General features: G+C 40.9%; 3 protein-coding genes across 10 annotated transcripts in view; 2 read left to right on the plus strand and 1 right to left on the minus strand.

Annotated features, from left to right (window-relative positions):
• ZBED4 (zinc finger BED-type containing 4) overlaps positions 1-5,867 on the plus strand; it is a 23,761-nt gene extending 17,894 nt beyond the window's left edge. For all 8 annotated transcript variants that reach the window (XM_085516837.1, XM_085516747.1, XM_085516800.1 and 5 more), the window contains one exon: positions 473-5,867. In XM_085516837.1, the coding sequence (XP_085372963.1) occupies positions 880-4,398 (3,519 nt within the window). In that variant the 5' untranslated portion in view covers positions 473-879 and the 3' untranslated portion in view covers positions 4,399-5,867. The remainder of the gene's footprint in view (positions 1-472) is intronic.
• LOC107308331 (ALG12 alpha-1,6-mannosyltransferase) overlaps positions 391-18,244 on the minus strand; it is a 21,719-nt gene continuing 3,865 nt past the window's right edge. The window contains exons 3-4 of the mRNA XM_085541623.1: positions 9,237-9,275; positions 391-635 (exon numbers count right to left, since the gene is read on the minus strand). Coding sequence (XP_085397749.1) covers positions 545-635; positions 9,237-9,275 — 130 coding nt within the window. The 3' untranslated portion in view covers positions 391-544. The remainder of the gene's footprint in view (positions 636-9,236; positions 9,276-18,244) is intronic.
• Positions 10,648-14,555, plus strand: LOC146762296 (uncharacterized). Its single transcript, XM_085516968.1, has 2 exons — positions 10,648-12,960; positions 12,997-14,555. Exons 1-2 carry the CDS (start codon positions 10,956-10,958, stop codon positions 14,406-14,408), a joined length of 3,417 nt encoding a protein of 1,138 aa, XP_085373094.1. The 5' UTR covers positions 10,648-10,955; the 3' UTR covers positions 14,409-14,555.

Raw genomic sequence — 18,244 nt, forward strand, 5'->3', positions numbered from 1 at the left:
TTCTGCCAAAGGATAGCCTTACTTTGTATTTACGTGAATGTTTCTGTGATAACGTGACTAAATGCCTGCTCGTCTTCGAAAATGTCCGTAGATATATTGATAGTTGTATGGATGTGTGTGTATGTATGACTATGCAGTGGTTGAATTAGGATGCATAGTGAAGTGTAGATATGAGGAAAGAAACACAAAAGCAGTGCATGGACTGTAGATTTTGAAAGTGCTTAATCAGAGATGAGTGTGTAGGTATGTATTTGCTCAGTATTGCTCAAAATAATAGATGCACTGAGTAAATTTGTGGTCTTGTTTTTGTCTTGTTTAAGGGGGAGGGAGGGAATAGCATTTGATTGAATTCTTTTTACCTTAAAGAAAGTGGGGAACAAATACAGAACATTTATTGCACGTTCACAATCCATGTTGTTTATTAGCTATTCAGAATGTGTCAGTCAACATTTGTCATCTGTTTCATTTCTAGATGGTGCAGAAGAATCACAGTTGTCCAATCAAGATGAACAGAATGGCTTCCTTGACCAAGAAAATAGAATATTCATTTTTTAGGATGTTGTCTACAACATGAAGTGTTCAACAGAAGCTGCCTTTGAGAACGTTCATCATCTATGACCTGAAATGTCCTGATCCTGGGAAAAAGATGAGATTCCATTAATTAAGTCTATAATTTCTTAATGCATCCTTATGACTAATCATTTTTGCGTCTGCACAACACAGATACAGAATTCATAAACCAGAGCTTATTTTAACACATAGATTTGTGTTTGTGCATTCAGTATGCAAGATACGTCATCTTAATCAAATTTTACATAATCTTTTAAATTATCTGTATTTATTAATAAATGAAGACTTGGCAAGAGGAATTTGTCAGCCATGGAAAACAGTAAATCACGTTCCCCCATCATGGATGGTAATTTCATCTTGGGAAAAATCAATAACTTGAAAGTAGAGCAAGAGGAAGATGGCATTAACTGTACTCTAGAAAGAATGGATATAAAGACAGAACAAGATGAATTTAAGCATGCAGACAGCAGTGATGAACAAGAGGACAAAGAAAAGAACTTCATTAGCAACAACCCTAGCAAATATTTATCTACAGAAAATGAAGATGATTATGGATCTCTTTTTTCTCAGTATAGTAGTACGCTGTATGATGTAGCAATGGAGGCTGTGACACAAAGTCTCCTTTCCAGCAGGAACATAAGCTCCAGAAAAAAGTCACCCGCTTGGAACCATTTTTTTATATCTCCTAGAGATAGCACTAAAGCAATATGTATGTACTGTATGAAAGAATTTAGCAGGGGTAAAAATGAAAAGGACCTAAGTACAAGTTGTCTCATGAGACATGTGAGGAGAGCCCATCCTACTGTACTGATTCAAGAAAATGGGACTATGCCAAATATATCTTCCTTTTCTTCACCTACGTTGTTACTGCCTCCTCAGTCTGCAGATATGGGAGATCTGAGTTCTATGTTATCCCCTATAAAACTGGTAAAGAAAATGGCTTCTAAAATACCATCTCCTGATCGAATAATTGAGGAATCTGTTTCTATTGTTTCTTCTGAAGAAATAGCAGATCTCTCAGTTTCTGAAAAGTGCAACAAAGAAGAAGTCATGGTTGGGTCATCTCTACAGCTGCCCAACAACCAGTATGATGAAACTGTGGAGAATGTAGCAGAAAAAACTGTTGTAATTCCAAAGAACGCATCAGGTTCTAGAAGGAGATCTGCTGTCTGGAAACACTTTTATTTATCACCACTTGATAATTCTAAAGCTGTTTGCATCCACTGTATGAATGAATTCAGTAGAGGAAAAAATGGAAAAGACCTTGGAACGAGTTGTTTGATAAGACACATGTGGAGAGCACATCGTTCCATTGTCCTGCAAGAGAATGGGGGTGGTACCAGTATACCACCTCTCTACACCACACCTCCAACTCTGTTGCCTTCTTTACTACCGTCAGATAGTGATCTGAATTCCATGTCATCCTCTCCTGGAAAGCTAATGAAAGAATCAGCTTCTGTCTCCTCTTCTCCAGACAGAATCTCAGAGGAGATGCATACTAACCTCTCTTCTGGAGATGTTCTAGTGGAAGACTCAATGCTGTCATCTTCTGATGACATAGGTGAAGTCTCCTTTGTGTCCTCTCCTGAGAAACATTGTGAGGGATTAGGCCCGCTCATATTTGAACCTACTGCTGTATTTCAGCAAAATAAAAGGATTATGAAAAGGCTTAAGTCAGAAGTTTGGCATCACTTTTCATTGTCATCTGCTGACAGTTTAAAAGCAGTATGTAGATACTGCAGTTGTATGATAAGTCGTGGTAAAAAAGGAGATGTGGGCACGAGCTGCTTGATGAGACATCTATATAGACGCCATCCTGATATAATTGGAAACCAAAAAAGCTGTCTTGATGTTAGTTTGGCAAATTCTCCTTATGCCACTTTGGCTTCTGCGGAATGTTCATCCTCAAAGTTGACTGAATTACCTACAATGGTTACACATGATAATCAAATTATTTTTCCTGTCAATAGCAAGAAGACCTCAAAACTGTGGAATCACTTTTCAATTTGTTCTGCAGATTCAACAAAAGTAATATGTATGCACTGTGGACGTACAATAAGTAGGGGGAAAAAGCCAACAAATCTGGGCACAAGTTGCCTTCTAAGACATTTGCAGCGGTTTCATAACAATGTGTTGAAAACTGATGTGTCAGAGACTGTATTATCCACATCTACGGATAATCACATGCCCCTGAGCACAGAATTATTAGCATCTGCAACTTTTGATGAAACCAATGAAAAGTTTTGTGACTCTCACCCAGTTGCCAAAAAAATCACAAGTCTTGTAGCTGAAATGATTGCACTTGACCTTCAGCCATATTCTTTTGTAGACAACATTGGCTTTAACCGGCTGCTCGAATACTTGCAACCTCAGTATTCTTTACCTTCTCCATCTTACTTTTCTAGGACAGCAATTCCAGATATGTACGATAATGTAAGACAAATAATTATTTCACATCTTAAAGAAGCTGAAAGTGGAGTGATCCATTTTACATCAGGAATATGGATGAGCAACCAGACAAGAGAATATCTAACCCTTACAGCTCACTGGGTAACATTTGAGTCTTCATTTCGACCGCAGTGTGAGGATTATCATTGTTCAGCACTATTAAATGTATCACAGATTGATTGCGACTACAATGGAATCAGTATTCAAAAGCAGTTAGAGTACTGGTGGGAAATGTGGATTACTTCCATTGGCCTTCAGATTGGGATTACTGTTACTGATAATCATAGTATAGAAAAAACTTTAAATGAGGGTGATCATTCAAGTGTACAGTGCTTTAGTCACACTGTTAATGTCATCGTAAACGAGGCCATTAAAAGCCAGAGAATGGTTCAGAATTTGCTAAGTATTGCAAGAAAGATCTGTGAACGTGTTCATCGGTCAGCAAAAGCAAAAGAGAAGTTAGCTGAGTTGCAAAAAGAGTATGAGTTGCCTCAGCATCAGCTTATCCAAGATGTTCCATCCAAGTGGAACACATCATTTCATATGCTTGAACGTCTCATTGAACAGAAAAGAGCAATTGATGAAATGTCAATAGAGTGCAGCTTTCGGGAGCTAATAAGTTGCGATCAGTGGGAAGTTATGCAGTCAGTGTGTCATGCTCTCAAGCCTTTTGAAGCTGCAAGTAGGGAAATGAGTACACACATGTCTACTTTGAGTCAAGTGATCCCAATGATCCATATCCTTAACAGGAAAATAGAAATGCTATTTGAGGAGACAATGGGCATAGACACTATGCTGAAATCTTTGAAAGAAGCTATGGTGAGCAGATTGTCCTCCACACTTCATGATCCAAGGTACGTTTTTGCGACGCTTCTGGATCCTCGCTATAAAACATCTTTATTTACTGAAGAGGAGGCTGAACAGTATAAACAAGACTTAATCAGGGAGCTGGAAATAATGAGTTCTACCTCAGAAGATGATAAACCTGTTTCCAATGGATGTGATATAGGTTCACCATCTACAAATTCATATGGAGATGATAATATTTGGTCACTCATGGGTGACATGAAGAAAACGAAAGACCTGAAGGAGAGAGCAAAGTTACCAGAGGAGATGGTGCTTTCTTACTTGGAGGAAGAAGTACTCGAGCATAACTGTGATCCTCTAACTTACTGGAACTTTAAGAAGTCATCTTGGCCAGTACTGTCAAAATTGGCTGTCAGGTTCTTGGGTTGTCCACCAAGTATTGTTCCTTCAGAGAGATTGTTCAATACATCCAATGAAAGCAACAACTTTAGTCAGTCGAGATTAATGATTGAACACTTTGAAAAACTTATCTTTTTGAAAGTGAATCTTCCTTTAATATACTTCCAGTATTGAAACTAATGAACAAACTGCTAGACTAAAAATTTTGTTGCTCACTGGATAACAACTATCTGTAACTTGGATTGTTAAATTGCTCCAATAGGGGCCATGTATGACATCGAATCAGTGACTATAATTCCAAATTTTAGTTTCATTTTTTTCAGCTTTCAATATGTCTACATGTGCCTTATTCATAGTACTTCAGGCCAGATATTGTATATATGTTTTTTTTAAAAAGTTCACACTAGAGATAGACTGTCTTGTCAAATTATACAGAATTACATAGGTTTTAATCCGTAACTGTAAATTAACTTTAAAAAACAACTCAGTCATTTGTTTTATTAGAATGGGGAGAGAAAAAAAAAAAAAAAAAAAAAAAGATGTAAACAGTTCTATTCTGTAGTTTTTTATTCAATTATTATGTAAAAACCATAAACCAGGTACTGTATTTTAGTTGAACATTGCTTTAATTGCAAAAAAAAACCAACAACAAAACAAAAAAAAACAACGAAAACACCTGACAAACAGCAAACAGCTTCTGTAGTTGACAAAAGAAAGCCGTATGTGAAAGATGGACTTCAAGCCATCTTTTTACCATATGATGTTTTTACCTGCAAGCCCTAAAGTACTTAAAAGGATTAATAAGAGTCATTGAGGAAGGTTTGTTTACAGGAGACTATTAACGTAGTATCTGAAAATCAATTTGAGATGATACGGAATATCAGCTATACAGCTATCTGTAGTAAAACTTCCCATCCCGAGTTCTCCTGTTCAGGTTACACGTTTAATGGAACAATGGAAATATTCTGGGTATTTATAGAAGCTCTTTGGAAGTTTTATCAAAGTTTATGAATTAATGCTTGTTATTTAATGCCGTGTACAAAAAAAAAAAAAAAAAAAAGGCAAAAAATTTACAATGAAGACTATGGAGTCATTTAAAGCCTTTTCATATCTTTAGTGCATCAAAACTGTAAGGTTTCCTATTGTATAAACTGAGCCCTTATTCCTAACATGATTTCAGTTCTGTAGAACAGCCTGTCTTAAAGCTCCTAGTACAGTAATAACTGATCTTCCGATTTTCAGTGATAGCCTTATGGATACGGTGCACTGCTTAGAATTTTATGTAGTAGGGTTGATTCTTAACTGTCAGAGTCCATCAGGCAAATGGGAAATAGAGCCCTCTAGACTTCAAGTAAGAAGAAGAAAAAAAAAAACAGCCAGCATTTTAATTTGAACGGAATGATCTTCGATGGCTTTTTTTAACTCTAGAAAGGTATATCTTCTCATTTCAGTTTTCATTAAATACTTTTTGGGGGAAAAAAAAAAAAAAAAAAAAAGTCATCATTTGCCTATGACCTTTTAGAAAAGTTGTAGCTTTGTTAAAATACTGTACCTATGCCTAATCTAATTTTGCATTTACTATGTTTTAGTGTATTTATAAATGGTGAACTTCTGAAATTAAACATTTTATTTGCAATTTTCCAGTGGTAGTCAACGCTGCCTCTTCTTTTTTTTTTTTCTTTATTCCTTCCTCCAGGCAGATTAAAGACAACCTTTGAATAAAAATGAATCGCAATTATTGCAGCCATAAAGACGCAACAGAACGTGCTATGTGAAAAGATTTGTGTTCCATTTCTCTCTTAGGACTAAACAAAACAAAAACCACAATTGCTTTTAATTGCATTTAAAGTATTTAGCCAGTTTGGTGAATTCTTTCCAGGTGATTTTTGGTTTCCACGTTATTTTTTCATTGAACATTCTGTAGTTTCACATATTTTGACTGTTAGTCAAGCAGTTATATTTACATCTGTACTGTTATAGTAATATACCTGTATTATTAGTATGGTACAATTGGGAAGAACTCACACTGCATTTTGTGCCCGTTAATTTACGTGTTAACTTTTAACACCATCAACAGTCAGCATTTCCCTGTTGTAGGGTTAAATGAGAATGGGTGCTCACATTTTATTTTTTTTTCTGCAGCAGTAAAACAACTTGTTCGAGTTTATGTACAGTTTGAATGAGGTGATTTTGAAGAAGCTTATTGAGAAACATATTTAAGTAGTTACTGGTTAATTATTACCAGTTTTTTTCCTGCACTTTAACTGTGAATATAACTTTCACCTTTGTGAGATGTTTAATATCTCCAAACCCAGAAAGAGGTATGTAGAGAGTGAAGAGACTTTTTATTTTTTAATTTAACAAGGGATCATTTTTCACTCAAGACTTTCAATATGATTATGAATACAGCCTTACTCCTGAGGCACTGTCGAGCTACATTACACCAGCAGAAACACTGAACAAGTTTACCTGAAATTCCCAGTTCTCTGAAAACAAGTATCTTGGCTGCTCTGCGTTAAGGCAGTCTTTATTCCCTGTAACTCACGTAGGAAGTTGAAATGACGACATTCTGAGGTAGCCTTCAATTTTTTCTTGTGAAAGATACTTACTTGTATGGCCACATTCTTTGTAAAAACATCTTGTGAGAGCGTGACAACCGTAGTGGCTATTTTAAGTAGCAAAACTTTCTTAGCCTACTTCATTTGCAAGTGTAATTTACTTTTTTGAACAGCATTAATTCTTAAAACAGCACTGTGTCAGTATCAACTCAGTTAAGAATTAATAATACACTTATTAGAGAATTTTTTTTTTATCACTAAATAATTAAAAACGGTCACTTAAACCAAGAGAAACTGAAAGTACAGTGTTGCTGTTTTGGGAACGGAAGTCTTGATCCTTTTATATGAGTTATGTGAGCATCTCCATCTCTAGCTGAGGCAGTGATGCTGAAAAAGAGTGCCTTCAAAAGAAGTGCTGAAAGCTTTTGCTGAAGCATTGAGATAAATTGTTAGGGTTGGGTTTTGTGTTTATTTTATTTTAGAAATATTATTTTTAATAGAAGCTCTTAGCAATTGCTAAAACTTTTTTTTTCCTTTTCATACTTGTAATGAAAATCCTTCATTAAAAACTTACTTATTTTTACCTTATACTCTTCCAGACTTCAATAAGGCACAAGATCTGTTAAAGTAGGAGTTTTCATCAAGCTGAGTTTCTGCTGGGCTTGTCCCTGCAGCAGTACAGTTCTCTAATGTATAATCTACATGAATCTACAGCAGTGATATGAACTTCGTTTAAACAGCTAATTTCAGTGCATTAGTAATTTCCGAATCAAATTCAGAAATAAATTTAGTGCAGATGGTACTAAAGATGTCATTATAAGGATCTAAGAGCTTTTGTGTCTTTTGTGTCTTAAGAGGAGGCATAGGTGTAACCACTAACCACACTGCAGCAAGGAATATTTTGCAGTACTAAAGGTAGGAAGGGGAAGAAATAGGTATCTTCAATAACTTTTTCAAAAACGCCTCAAGTCTTGCAGGGGTATATAATGAATTTATTGAGATATATCTTGCACTCTATATATTACACAATAATGCTTCTCCCATTTGGCCCTTTCCTATTTGGCCTCATTCCATGCCCACAAAGTAAACCTGCTGACTGCAGAATTCATCCAGTGACCATTCATTGGGAACGCACATAGCTTCTCCCCACTCTCCAAGAATAGCTTCTTTCTTTACAAAGAACAGAACTCTCAGTCTAGAACTGTGTAATTGTAGCATAAGGATGCGATTAACAAAATTCAGATACATACGACAAGCTCAAAATAGATGGGTGAAGTGGTTGAGAGATTTGTCCCCTGCAACAGCTTTTTTTTAATCACTGTACAGAATGGATGTAACAGACTTTTGTTTAGGGATTTCCAAAACTGGGAAAAATAAACCTGTAATTATCAAATATTACTTTCTAATTACGGATAAGATTTACTTTTTAAAAACCATTTAAACCGAGTTCTAGTCTTCCCACAAGTACGTTCATCCTTTGCCTTATTCTTAGCAACAAGAGTGACTTTTTATCTTCCTGGTTTCCTTGCAAAGCTGACCCAAAACTGCCTTGTTTCATAAAATGAACATAACAGACAGAAATGGCAACCACAGTCATGTACCCAACTTAGGTTCCAGCTTGGATTCCAAAGGCAAGATCTATGCTTAAGTCCCTTATGGCAGTTTTAAAGGAAAAGATGGCCGCAATTTCAGAAGGTATTTTTACCTTACGCTTGACCTAACTGGACAGCAGTCAAGCCTTGATACAGAACCAACAGCAGTTTCAGCTGAAATAAAGCAGGATTTGTGTCAGCCTGCCCACGACAGTAAGATGAGGAAATTCAGAAAAAGCATTGAGCGTCCTTATTCTAAAAAAAAATTCTGTAGCAAACAACTAAAAGTAGCTGTAATTGCTCACGGCCATCTAAGGAGCTGATAGAAGCTGTATATAAAATGGCTTGTACACTTAAGTACAAAAACCACATACATTTAAATAAAAAACAAAACCTTAACTGTGGTATTCTATGTATGTCATTTAACTGGGAATTTTCACAAACATCACCATAATCTGTGTCACACGCTGAGCACGTAATGGCAAACTTCATTTAAGACAGTGCTGTGACTAATTACGTAACCATCTAACTGAGAAAGCTGTGGCTAAACAGACACTGGTGATAAACTCAGTCTGTGGTTTTGCTCTTCTCTTGCAAATAGAAAGTGAAGGGTGGAAATTAAGAATGAACCTAATGAGGCGAGGAAGGCAAGACTACTGTTATATAGCTTCTGTTATACTTGAAAAAGCACTCAGATTCAAGGGAAACACACACAGATGCACTGAAGCTGAGATACAGCAAATCAGTGCTTAAAGTTTTATTAGCTGTCATCAGGCTCCTTAGCATTATGGACATAACTAGAGGTTTAGGAAGAATGGCATAGTTGCTAGGCCAGTTCACTACAGCACATCACCTCACTTACCTGAAAGTGTAATGTGCCTCACCAAGGGAACACATGACCCTGGAGTGAGATAAAGGAGTGATCAAACTGTTGCAAACACATTACGCAGTTATACTGTACTGAGGTTGTACTCTTAATAGTTTGAATGAAACTGGATACAATCCAATACAGTTAACAGAGAAATGCATTTTGTCTGATCTGTGACAACTGTTCTTCACCTGTCCTCTCCCCTGCCTTCTCTTGAAACCCCCAGCAGGTATACAGGACACATACAAGGTAAACAATTGTATTTTTCCCCCGGCTCTGAATGCTTTAATACATAGAGAATCTGTAAACCAGACACTGTTCCTCAATCTTTCCTTTTTATGTTATGCTTTGAATTTGCTTCTACTTTCATCATTGAAAATACCGTCAATCAGCAAGTCCTGCAACGTACAACTGCTTTTAGTTTTACCATAAAGGCTGTTCTAAGTTTTAATGTCTTACAGCACATTCTGTTTGATTGTCATAGACATAACTCACATATGGACTGTACTACCTGCCTTTGGTGTTTTATTTGTTTTTTGCTTCCTTTAGGTATATTCAATCATTTAATTACACTTTCCTTATTTCATCTTTTTTTGTTGTTTTAAGAAGTTATACACTAAGCCACAGCTATTTGCGATCAGTGAAGACAAAAGGAATTAGGCTTTTTTATGAACTTGAATGGTAACACAAACTTTAATATTCCTTTGTAAATTCCTACCAAATTCTCTAAGTGTGTCTCTATCTGCACTGCTAATGTAGTAACTTGATGCTTCCTCCAACTCTTCCCAAGCCCCTAAAGGCAGAAAAATTTGTAACGCTGCACTCCAAGATTCTAAGGGGGTAGGAGGCATTCCTTAATGCCCTCTTATACCTAGGGAGCTTAAACCCACGCTTTCTTCTATGCAAATATTCATCCACATTAAAATAGAAAATCAGCTCTGTATCTCTTGTGGAAGCTCCTTGCTGATCTAAAGTGTCATGGTTTAATAATTTTGTAATTTTTGCTATCAGTATTCCACATCATAACATCATATAAAGCATGAATAATTTTACTGAATCTGCAACTTATCAGAAGAAGACTACATCTCCCAGGGAACAACACGATAGGTCACGGGACCTGGACTCTATATTAACTCTGTCGCAGAACAGACTGAGGTCTTTCGAGTTCTGGCGTTCAGGGGAGTGTGTGGGAGCCTTCAGCCGTTCGCCTAGATTCACAGTAGGCCTCTCGGTTACGGGACTCATTCTCTCTCCTATTTTGCTTGATTCGTTAGCTCAATTTCAATTATATTGTATTATATTGTGTTATCCTGTATTTCGATATAGTATTTAGTAAATAAGTGTGCCTCCTTAGATCGTTGCCGCTGTTTTCTTTTCCTAATTAATTTTTTCCTTTCGGCCTAGGGCCCCTCCGGGGCCTACGGCCCCCTGTCACGGACGCAGGTGGATTTTTAGTTCAAACCGTGACAGATTTTGGTGGAGAATGCGGGCAAATTGAGTTGCTGTTTTTCTGTGTTTTCTTCTGTTGCTCTTTTAGCTTTTAACAGAGCTACGAGTTTTTTTCCCTGTTAAGGAGCTATCTCGTGTTTGCGGTTCTGCACCTGCGAGCTTGACCTTGAAAGTCCAGGCGGACTGCCAATACTCCGGTATATTTTATAAACACTGCTGAGCTTTGTTTTCTTTTACTTTTTTCTCTCTATTGGAGGAAAAAAGATGTTTTCTCTACTAAATTTGTTTTACCAGGGACTGTGTGCCATTGGTTCCTTTTTTGAGACGCTCCGAACATATTGGGCCATGTTTAAGCTAGCCACTTTTTCTTATGGAGCTATACAATTGTATAATGGATTGAAAGCATGGTTAGCAATGCTCACTTCGTATCTGTATACAGCTCCAGAGGGAGCAACTAATGCAACTAATTATACAGAAATGGTGATTTTTAAGCGTGCTCCTCTTTCTTTCTATGAATCCTTTATGCAGTTCTTGAATGATCAGTGGGCCACACTCTTAATCTCCCTGATCTTACTGTTGATTATTGTAATAATCTCACTCAGTATCTGGATTTATAACATCCGGAGGAAGTCTTCCCTAGAACCAGAGAATACTGAGTGGCAGGGAATTGAAGAGATTCTCAAAGGACAGACATCTTCAGTGTTATGGAGCTTCACTCCTGAACACTTGAAGAATCCTGAGAGTTTGATTGCATATTTGAGGCAGGAATGTTGTGGCTCAGGCAGATCTCAGGAGGCACAAATGATTTTGGGCCTAGCTAATGCTTATTGGGCCTTAGTCAATACCATTCCTGAGAGGGAAGTTTTTGAAGCTGAGAGAGAGAGTCTCAGGGCCGAGAAGGAGAGTCTTAGAGCTGAGGCAGAAAAACTTTGGACTGAGAAGGTAGAGAGAGAAAAAGCTTTTGAAGCTGAGAGAAAAGATCTCCTGTACCAACGAGACTCAATCTGGTACGAGAAAGAGAGTCTTAGAGCTGACGCAGAAAAACTTTGGGATGAGAAGGTAGAGAGAGAAAAAGTTTTTGAAGCTGAGAGAAAAGATCTCCTGTACCAACGAGACTCAATCTGGTACGAGAAAGAGAATCTTAGAGCTGACGCAGCAAAACTTTGGGATGAGAAAAGCTCCCTGCAATCCCAACTCAACACTCTCCAGTCCGAGCGCGATGCCCTCCGGTCCGAGCACGACACTCTCCAGTCCGAGCACAGCGCCCTCCGGTCCGAGTACAACACTCTCCAGACTGAGCGCGATGCCCTCCGGACCGAGCACAATGCCCTCCAGACCGAGCACAACACTCTCCAGTCCAAGTATGACGCCGTCCAGTCTGAGTGCGGCACCCTCCAGGCCAAGTATGATGCCTTCCAATCCAACTGCGACACCCTCCGGTCCGAGCACGACGCTCTCCAGTCCGAGCACGGCGCCCTCCGGTCCGAGCACGATACTCTCCAGTCCGAGTACAGCGCCCTCCGGTCCGAGCATGACACTCTCCAGACTGAGCGCGATGCCCTCCGGTCCGAGCACGACGCTCTCCAGTCCGAGCACGGCGCCCTCCGGTCCGAGCACGATACTCTCCAGTCCGAGTACAGCGCCCTCCGGTCCGAGCATGACACTCTCCAGACTGAGCGCGATGCCCTCCGGTCCGAGCACGACGCTCTCCAGTCCGAGCACGGCGCCCTCCGGTCCGAGCACGACGCTCTCCAGTCCGAGCACGGCGCCCTCCGGTCCGAGCATGACACTCTCCAGACTGAGCGCGATGCCCTCCGGTCCGAGCATGACACTCTCCAGACTGAGCGCGATGCCCTCCGGTCCGAGCACGACACTCTCCAGTCCGAGCACAGCGCCCTCCGGTCCAAGTATGACACTCTCCAGTCCAAACACAAAGACCTCCAGTCCGGGTACGACAATCTCCGGGCAGCGCGCAGCGCCCTCCTGTGTAAGCACAACGCTCTCCAGTCTGAGCACGACGCCCTCCAGTCTAGTTATAACGTCCTCAGGGCAGAATGCGACACCCTCAAGTCTGAACCGTATGTACTCCAACTTAACCAACCACCGGGGGCACCAGATACAATGTTGGTTGCCCCTGTAAGAGGGCGAAAAACAAAACGAGTTTCAACTCAGATAGAGAAAATGCAGAAGGAGTTAGAAGAGCGGAGGGAGTTAGGAGAGCAGGACTCAGGAGAGCAGGGGGACTCAGGAGAGCAGGGGGACTCAGGAGGTCAGGGGGACTCAGGAGAGCAGGGGGACTCAGGAGGTCAGGGGGACTCAGGAGAGCAGGAGGAGTCAGAAGACCAGAGGAAGTCGGCGGAGCAGTGGTTGTTAGAGCAGTATAAGAAGATGTTCGAGGAGGAGAAGAAGTCAGAGGAGCAGAGGAAGTTAGGAGAGAGAAAGTTAGGAGAGAGGAAAAAGGAGGAAGGTCGCCTGGAGGAAATAACACAAGCGTCAGAGTCAGGGTCAGAGTTAGACGAGGAGCCAAAAGCTAGATTTTCTTTACGAGAATTTCTCGAGTCCAAACTTATAGATGGGGCAGCCTCACCAACACAGCTGCCAACATTAACACCTGGGACTCCTGATAGAGCAAAAGGTGAGCAAAGTATTACGACCATTATTGATCGATCTTTTAAACTGAGTGAAATTCGAGATCTGAGAAAGGATTTCACACGTCAGCCAAAAGAAAATATGGTCACTTGGTTACTTCGCTGCTGGGACAATGGTGCCAACAGTGCGTGGCTCGATGGCAGTGAAGCTCGCCAACTGGGTAGCATTTCCAGGGACTCACGTGTGGACAGAGGTATAGGCACATGCCAAAATCGGTCCTACACCCTCTGGAAGCGGATGTTGATAGCGGTAAGAGATAGATTCCCTTTTAAACGGGACTTGGAGCCTGAGAAAAAGAAATGGACTGATATGGAGAAAGGTATCCAATTTTTGAGAGAAAGGGCTCTGGTGGAAATGCTCTACAGCCCCCAGTTCAATCGTAACAATCCAAACCAATTACATGATCCTGAAGCAGTCCACGTTCCACGACAAATGTGGCGTGACTTTACAAAGGCAGCTCCAGAAAAGCATGCCAGTGCACTTGCATTGGTATATGGCAAAGGGGAAAGAAAGCCCCTTGTAAATGAGCTAATTAGCAGACTTCAGGAGCTTGAGTTATTTATAAGCGCTACAGAAGTTAAGCTTTATACTTCAGCCATTGTCCAAATGGGAAAAAAAATAGTAGAAAGGTTAGACAAAGTGGAGGAAACACAAAGTGATATTATTGACAAATTGGCTAATGTGCCTGATGTAGATGAATCCACGGTGGTACCAGATGATGGAAACCAGGATTTCCACGATCGCCTATTGAGAGAGCTAAACAACATGAGTTCCTCTCGACCTGTATCATCGAAAATCTCAACCATAAAAAAGAGACGTCCTCGTATTCAAGCAAATGACAACGATAAGACACCTCGTATTCAAGCAAACGACAATGATAAGACCATACGTTTTGCTTTGTTGTATTTCTTGAGTAATCATGGGGAGGATATAAAGAAGTGGTATAACTCATCCACTTCTGCACTTCAGGCACGAGTGAAAGAATTACAATCCAAAACAACCACCAAGGTGAACTCTTCCAAACGGGGGAAAGTTCCAGTCGCTGCGAGTCAACGAGGTAAACAATAGAGGGGCCCTGCCCCCAGCCAGGGGGGGGAAAGGGACAACAGAGTATACTGGACTGTGTGGATTAAGTGGCCTGGCACATCTCAACCACAGAAATATAAAGCCTTGGTGGACACTGGTGCACAATGCACCCTAATGCCCTCAAGTCACCAAGGGACACAACCAATATATATCCATGGAGTGACTGGGGGTTCCCAAGAATTGACTATGTTGGAGGCCGAAATAAGCCTCACTGGTAAAAACTGGCAGAGACACCCTATTGTGACTGGTCCAGAGGCTCCATGTATACTGGGAATCGATTACCTTAGGATGGGATATTTCAAGGATCCCAAGGGGTATCGATGGGCCTTTGGGATAGCTGCTGTAAACACAAATGGTGTTAAGCAGCTGTCAACTTTACCTGGTCTGTCAGATGATCCTTCTGCTGTGGGGTTGCTCCAGGTAAAAGACCAAGAGGTACCAATTGCCACCAAAGTGGTTCACAGACGGCAGTACCGCACCAATAGGGACTCATTGCTCCCCATTCAAAAGCTAATTCGCCAATTAGAAAATCAGGGAGTGATTAGCAAAACGCACTCGCCTTTTAACAGCCCCATATGGCCAGTGCGTAAAACCAGTGGGGAATGGAGGCTGACAGTAGATTACCGTGGCCTGAATGAAGTTACACCTCCATTAAGTGCTGCTGTACCAGACATGCTAGAACTCCAGTATGAATTGGAGTCAAAAGAAGCTAGGTGGTATGCCACCATTGATATTGCTAATGCCTTCTTTTCCATCCCATTGGCTGCAAAATGTAGGCCACAGTTTGCTTTTACCTGGAGAGGTATTCAGTATACCTGGAACCGTTTACCCCAAGGGTGGAAGCACAGCCCAACAATTTGCCATGGATTGATCCAAGCTGTTTTGGAACAGGGTAATGCTCCTGAGCACTTGCAGTATATTGATGACATTGTGGTGTGGGGCCATACAGCAGCAGAGGTTTCCAAGAAAGGGAAACAGATAATCCAAATTCTTTTGCAAGCTGGTTTTGCCATTAAGCGCAGCAAGGTGAAGGGGCCTGCCCAGGAAATCCAGTTCTTAGGTATAAAATGGCAAGATGGACGTCGTCACATTCCAGCAGATGTGATTGACAAAATCACTGCTATGTCTCCGCCCACAAATAAAACAGAGACCCAATCTTTTCTGGGAGTAGTGGGCTTTTGGAGAATGCATGTTCCAAACTACAGCCACATAGTGAGCCCTCTCTATCAGGTAACACGGAAGAAGAATAATTTCTCATGGGGTCCTGAGCAGCAGCAGGCTTTTGAGCAGATAAAACAAGAAATAGCCCGTGCCGTGGCCTTGGGGCCAGTACGGACGGGACAGGATGTGAAGAACATCCTCTACACTGCTGCTGGAGAGAAAGGTCCCACCTGGAGTTTGTGGCAAAGAGCCTCAGGAGAGACCCGAGGCCGACCCCTAGGATTTTGGAGTCGAGCATATAAAGGGTCTGAGGAGCGCTACACTCCAACTGAGAAGGAGATCTTAGCCGTGTATGAGGGGGTTCGGGCTGCTTCTGAAGTAGTTGGGACAGAGGTTCAGCTTCTTCTAGCACCTCGCTTGCCAGTAATAAACTGGATGTTTAAAGGACAGGTTCCCTCCAACCATCATGCTACTGATGCCACTTGGAGTAAGTGGATTTCATTAATTACTCAACGAGCTCGAATGGGAAAACTCAGCCGTCCTGGAATTCTAGAAGTGATCATGGACTGGCCTGAGAGTAAAAAAATTGAAACACCACCTACAGAAGAGGTATCACGTGCTAAAGAGGCACCACCATACAATGAGCTACCAGAAAACGAAAAGAAATTTGCCCTATTCACAGACGGATCATGTCGTATTGTAGGGAAGCATCGCAGATGGAAAGCTGCTGTATGGAGCCCCACACGACAAGTTGCAGAGGCCACCGAAGGTAAAGGAGAATCAAGTCAATTCGCAGAGGTAAAGGCTGTTCAGCTGGCTTTAGATGTGGCTGAACGGGAGAGGTGGCCAATGCTTCATCTTTATACTGATTCATGGATGGTGGCAAATGCCTTATGGGGGTGGTTGCAACAGTGGGAAAATGATAATTGGCAACGAAAGGGTAAACCTGTTTGGGCTGCTGAACTGTGGAAAGACATTGCTGCCCGAATAAGGAACATTGTTGTAAAGGTGCGCCATGTAGATGCTCATGTGCCTAAAAGTAAGGCTACTGAAGAACATAAAAATAACCATCAGGTTGATCGAGCTGCCAAAATTGAGGTGGCTCAAATAGACTTGGACTGGCAGAACAAGGGTGAATTATTCCTAGCTCGGTGGGCCCATGAGACTTCAGGTCATCAAGGAAGGGATGCAACATATAAGTGGGCCAGAGACCGAGGGGTGGACTTAACTATGGACGCTATTGCTCAAGTTATTCATGATTGTGAAACATGCGCCATAATTAAACAAGCCAAGAGGATGAAACCTATTTGGGGGGAAGGGCGATGGCAAAAGTATAAATATGGAGAGGCATGGCAGGTTGATTATATCACCTTGCCACGATCTCGCAATGGTAAGCGTTATGTACTCACCATGGTGGAGGCAACCACTGGGTGGCTCGAAACATACGCAGTACCCCATGCTACCGCCCGAAACACCATATTAGGGTTGGAAAAGCAAATCCTGTGGCGGCATGGCACTCCGGAAAGAATTGAATCAGATAATGGGACCCATTTTAAAAATTCCCTTGTAACCACTTGGGCCAAAAATCATGGCATTGAGTGGATTTACCATATTCCCTATCATGCACCAGCTTCTGGTAAGATTGAACGATTCAATGGGTTATTGAAAACTATGTTGAAAGCAATGGGTGGCGGAACGTATAAAAATTGGGAGAACCATTTAGCAGAAGCCACCTGGTTGGTCAACACTCGAGGATCTAGTAATCGTAATGGTCCTAACCAATCCAGCTCCCTACGTACCGTGGAGGGAGATAAGGTTCCTGTAGTACACATAAAGAGTGTGTTGGGAAAAACAGTTTGGGTCCTTCCAGCGTCTGGAAAGGGCAAACCTCTCCGGGGTACTGTCTTTGCCCAGGGACCTGGGTGCACATGGTGGGTGATGGACAAAAATGGGAATGTTCAATGTGTACCACAAGGGAATTTGATGTTGGGGGAGTGCAGCCAATGATTTTCCTGTAGATATATAGGTAGAGTCTCAGAAAATATTTCAATTGGTTACAGAATAGTTCAATTAGGTATAGGACTTAAGATAGAGTGGATCAATGTTAAGGAAACACTTTTCTCTATATACCTTAATTAGGCATTCTGTAAGCAAGTTTTCCATCTGGACTCTATATCCTGCACTGGCCATGCATGTGTAGAGCACACATGGAAAGAAGTATAAGTCAAAAGGAAATCTGCTGTGGTGGCTGGGAAAGGATGAGTGCACCTTGATGTGGGGGACGCCCTACCAGCGCTGCCTTTCCCCTCTACCGCTGACATGTTTTCCTTTTTCTGGCAGTTTTGCCATTTTCTCAAAATTAATAAATAGTAAATTAGGTTATAGAGTTTTGTTCTCAACTTAGGGATTTGTATGGAATAAATATAGATTGTTGAGAAAAAATAAGGTTGCTGATTATTCACAATTATACATATGAGTGTGTATGTATGTATAAATATAATGTAATGATGTAGAATAAGGGGTGGAATGTCATGGTTTAATAATTTTGTAATTTTTGCTATCAGTATTCCACATCATAACATCATATAAAGCATGAATAATTTTACTGAATCTGCAACTTATCAGAAGAAGACTACATCTCCCAGGGAACAACACGA

Source organism: Coturnix japonica, chromosome 1 (assembly GCF_054131305.1).
Source record: "Coturnix japonica strain WE chromosome 1, WE-NBRP24, whole genome shotgun sequence".
NCBI lineage: Eukaryota > Metazoa > Chordata > Aves > Galliformes > Phasianidae > Coturnix > Coturnix japonica.

What these genes read in the sequence shown, in the direction of transcription:
- LOC146762296 (XM_085516968.1), top strand. Translation starts at nt 10,956, where the DNA reads ATGTTTTCTCTACTAAATTTGTTTTACCAGGGACTGTGTGCCATTGGT. An exon ending in AGAGCAGGGGGACTCAGGAG is followed by an intron (nt 12,961 to 12,996) that starts GTCAGGGGGACT and finishes GGGACTCAGGAG; the next exon opens with GTCAGGGGGACTCAGGAGAG.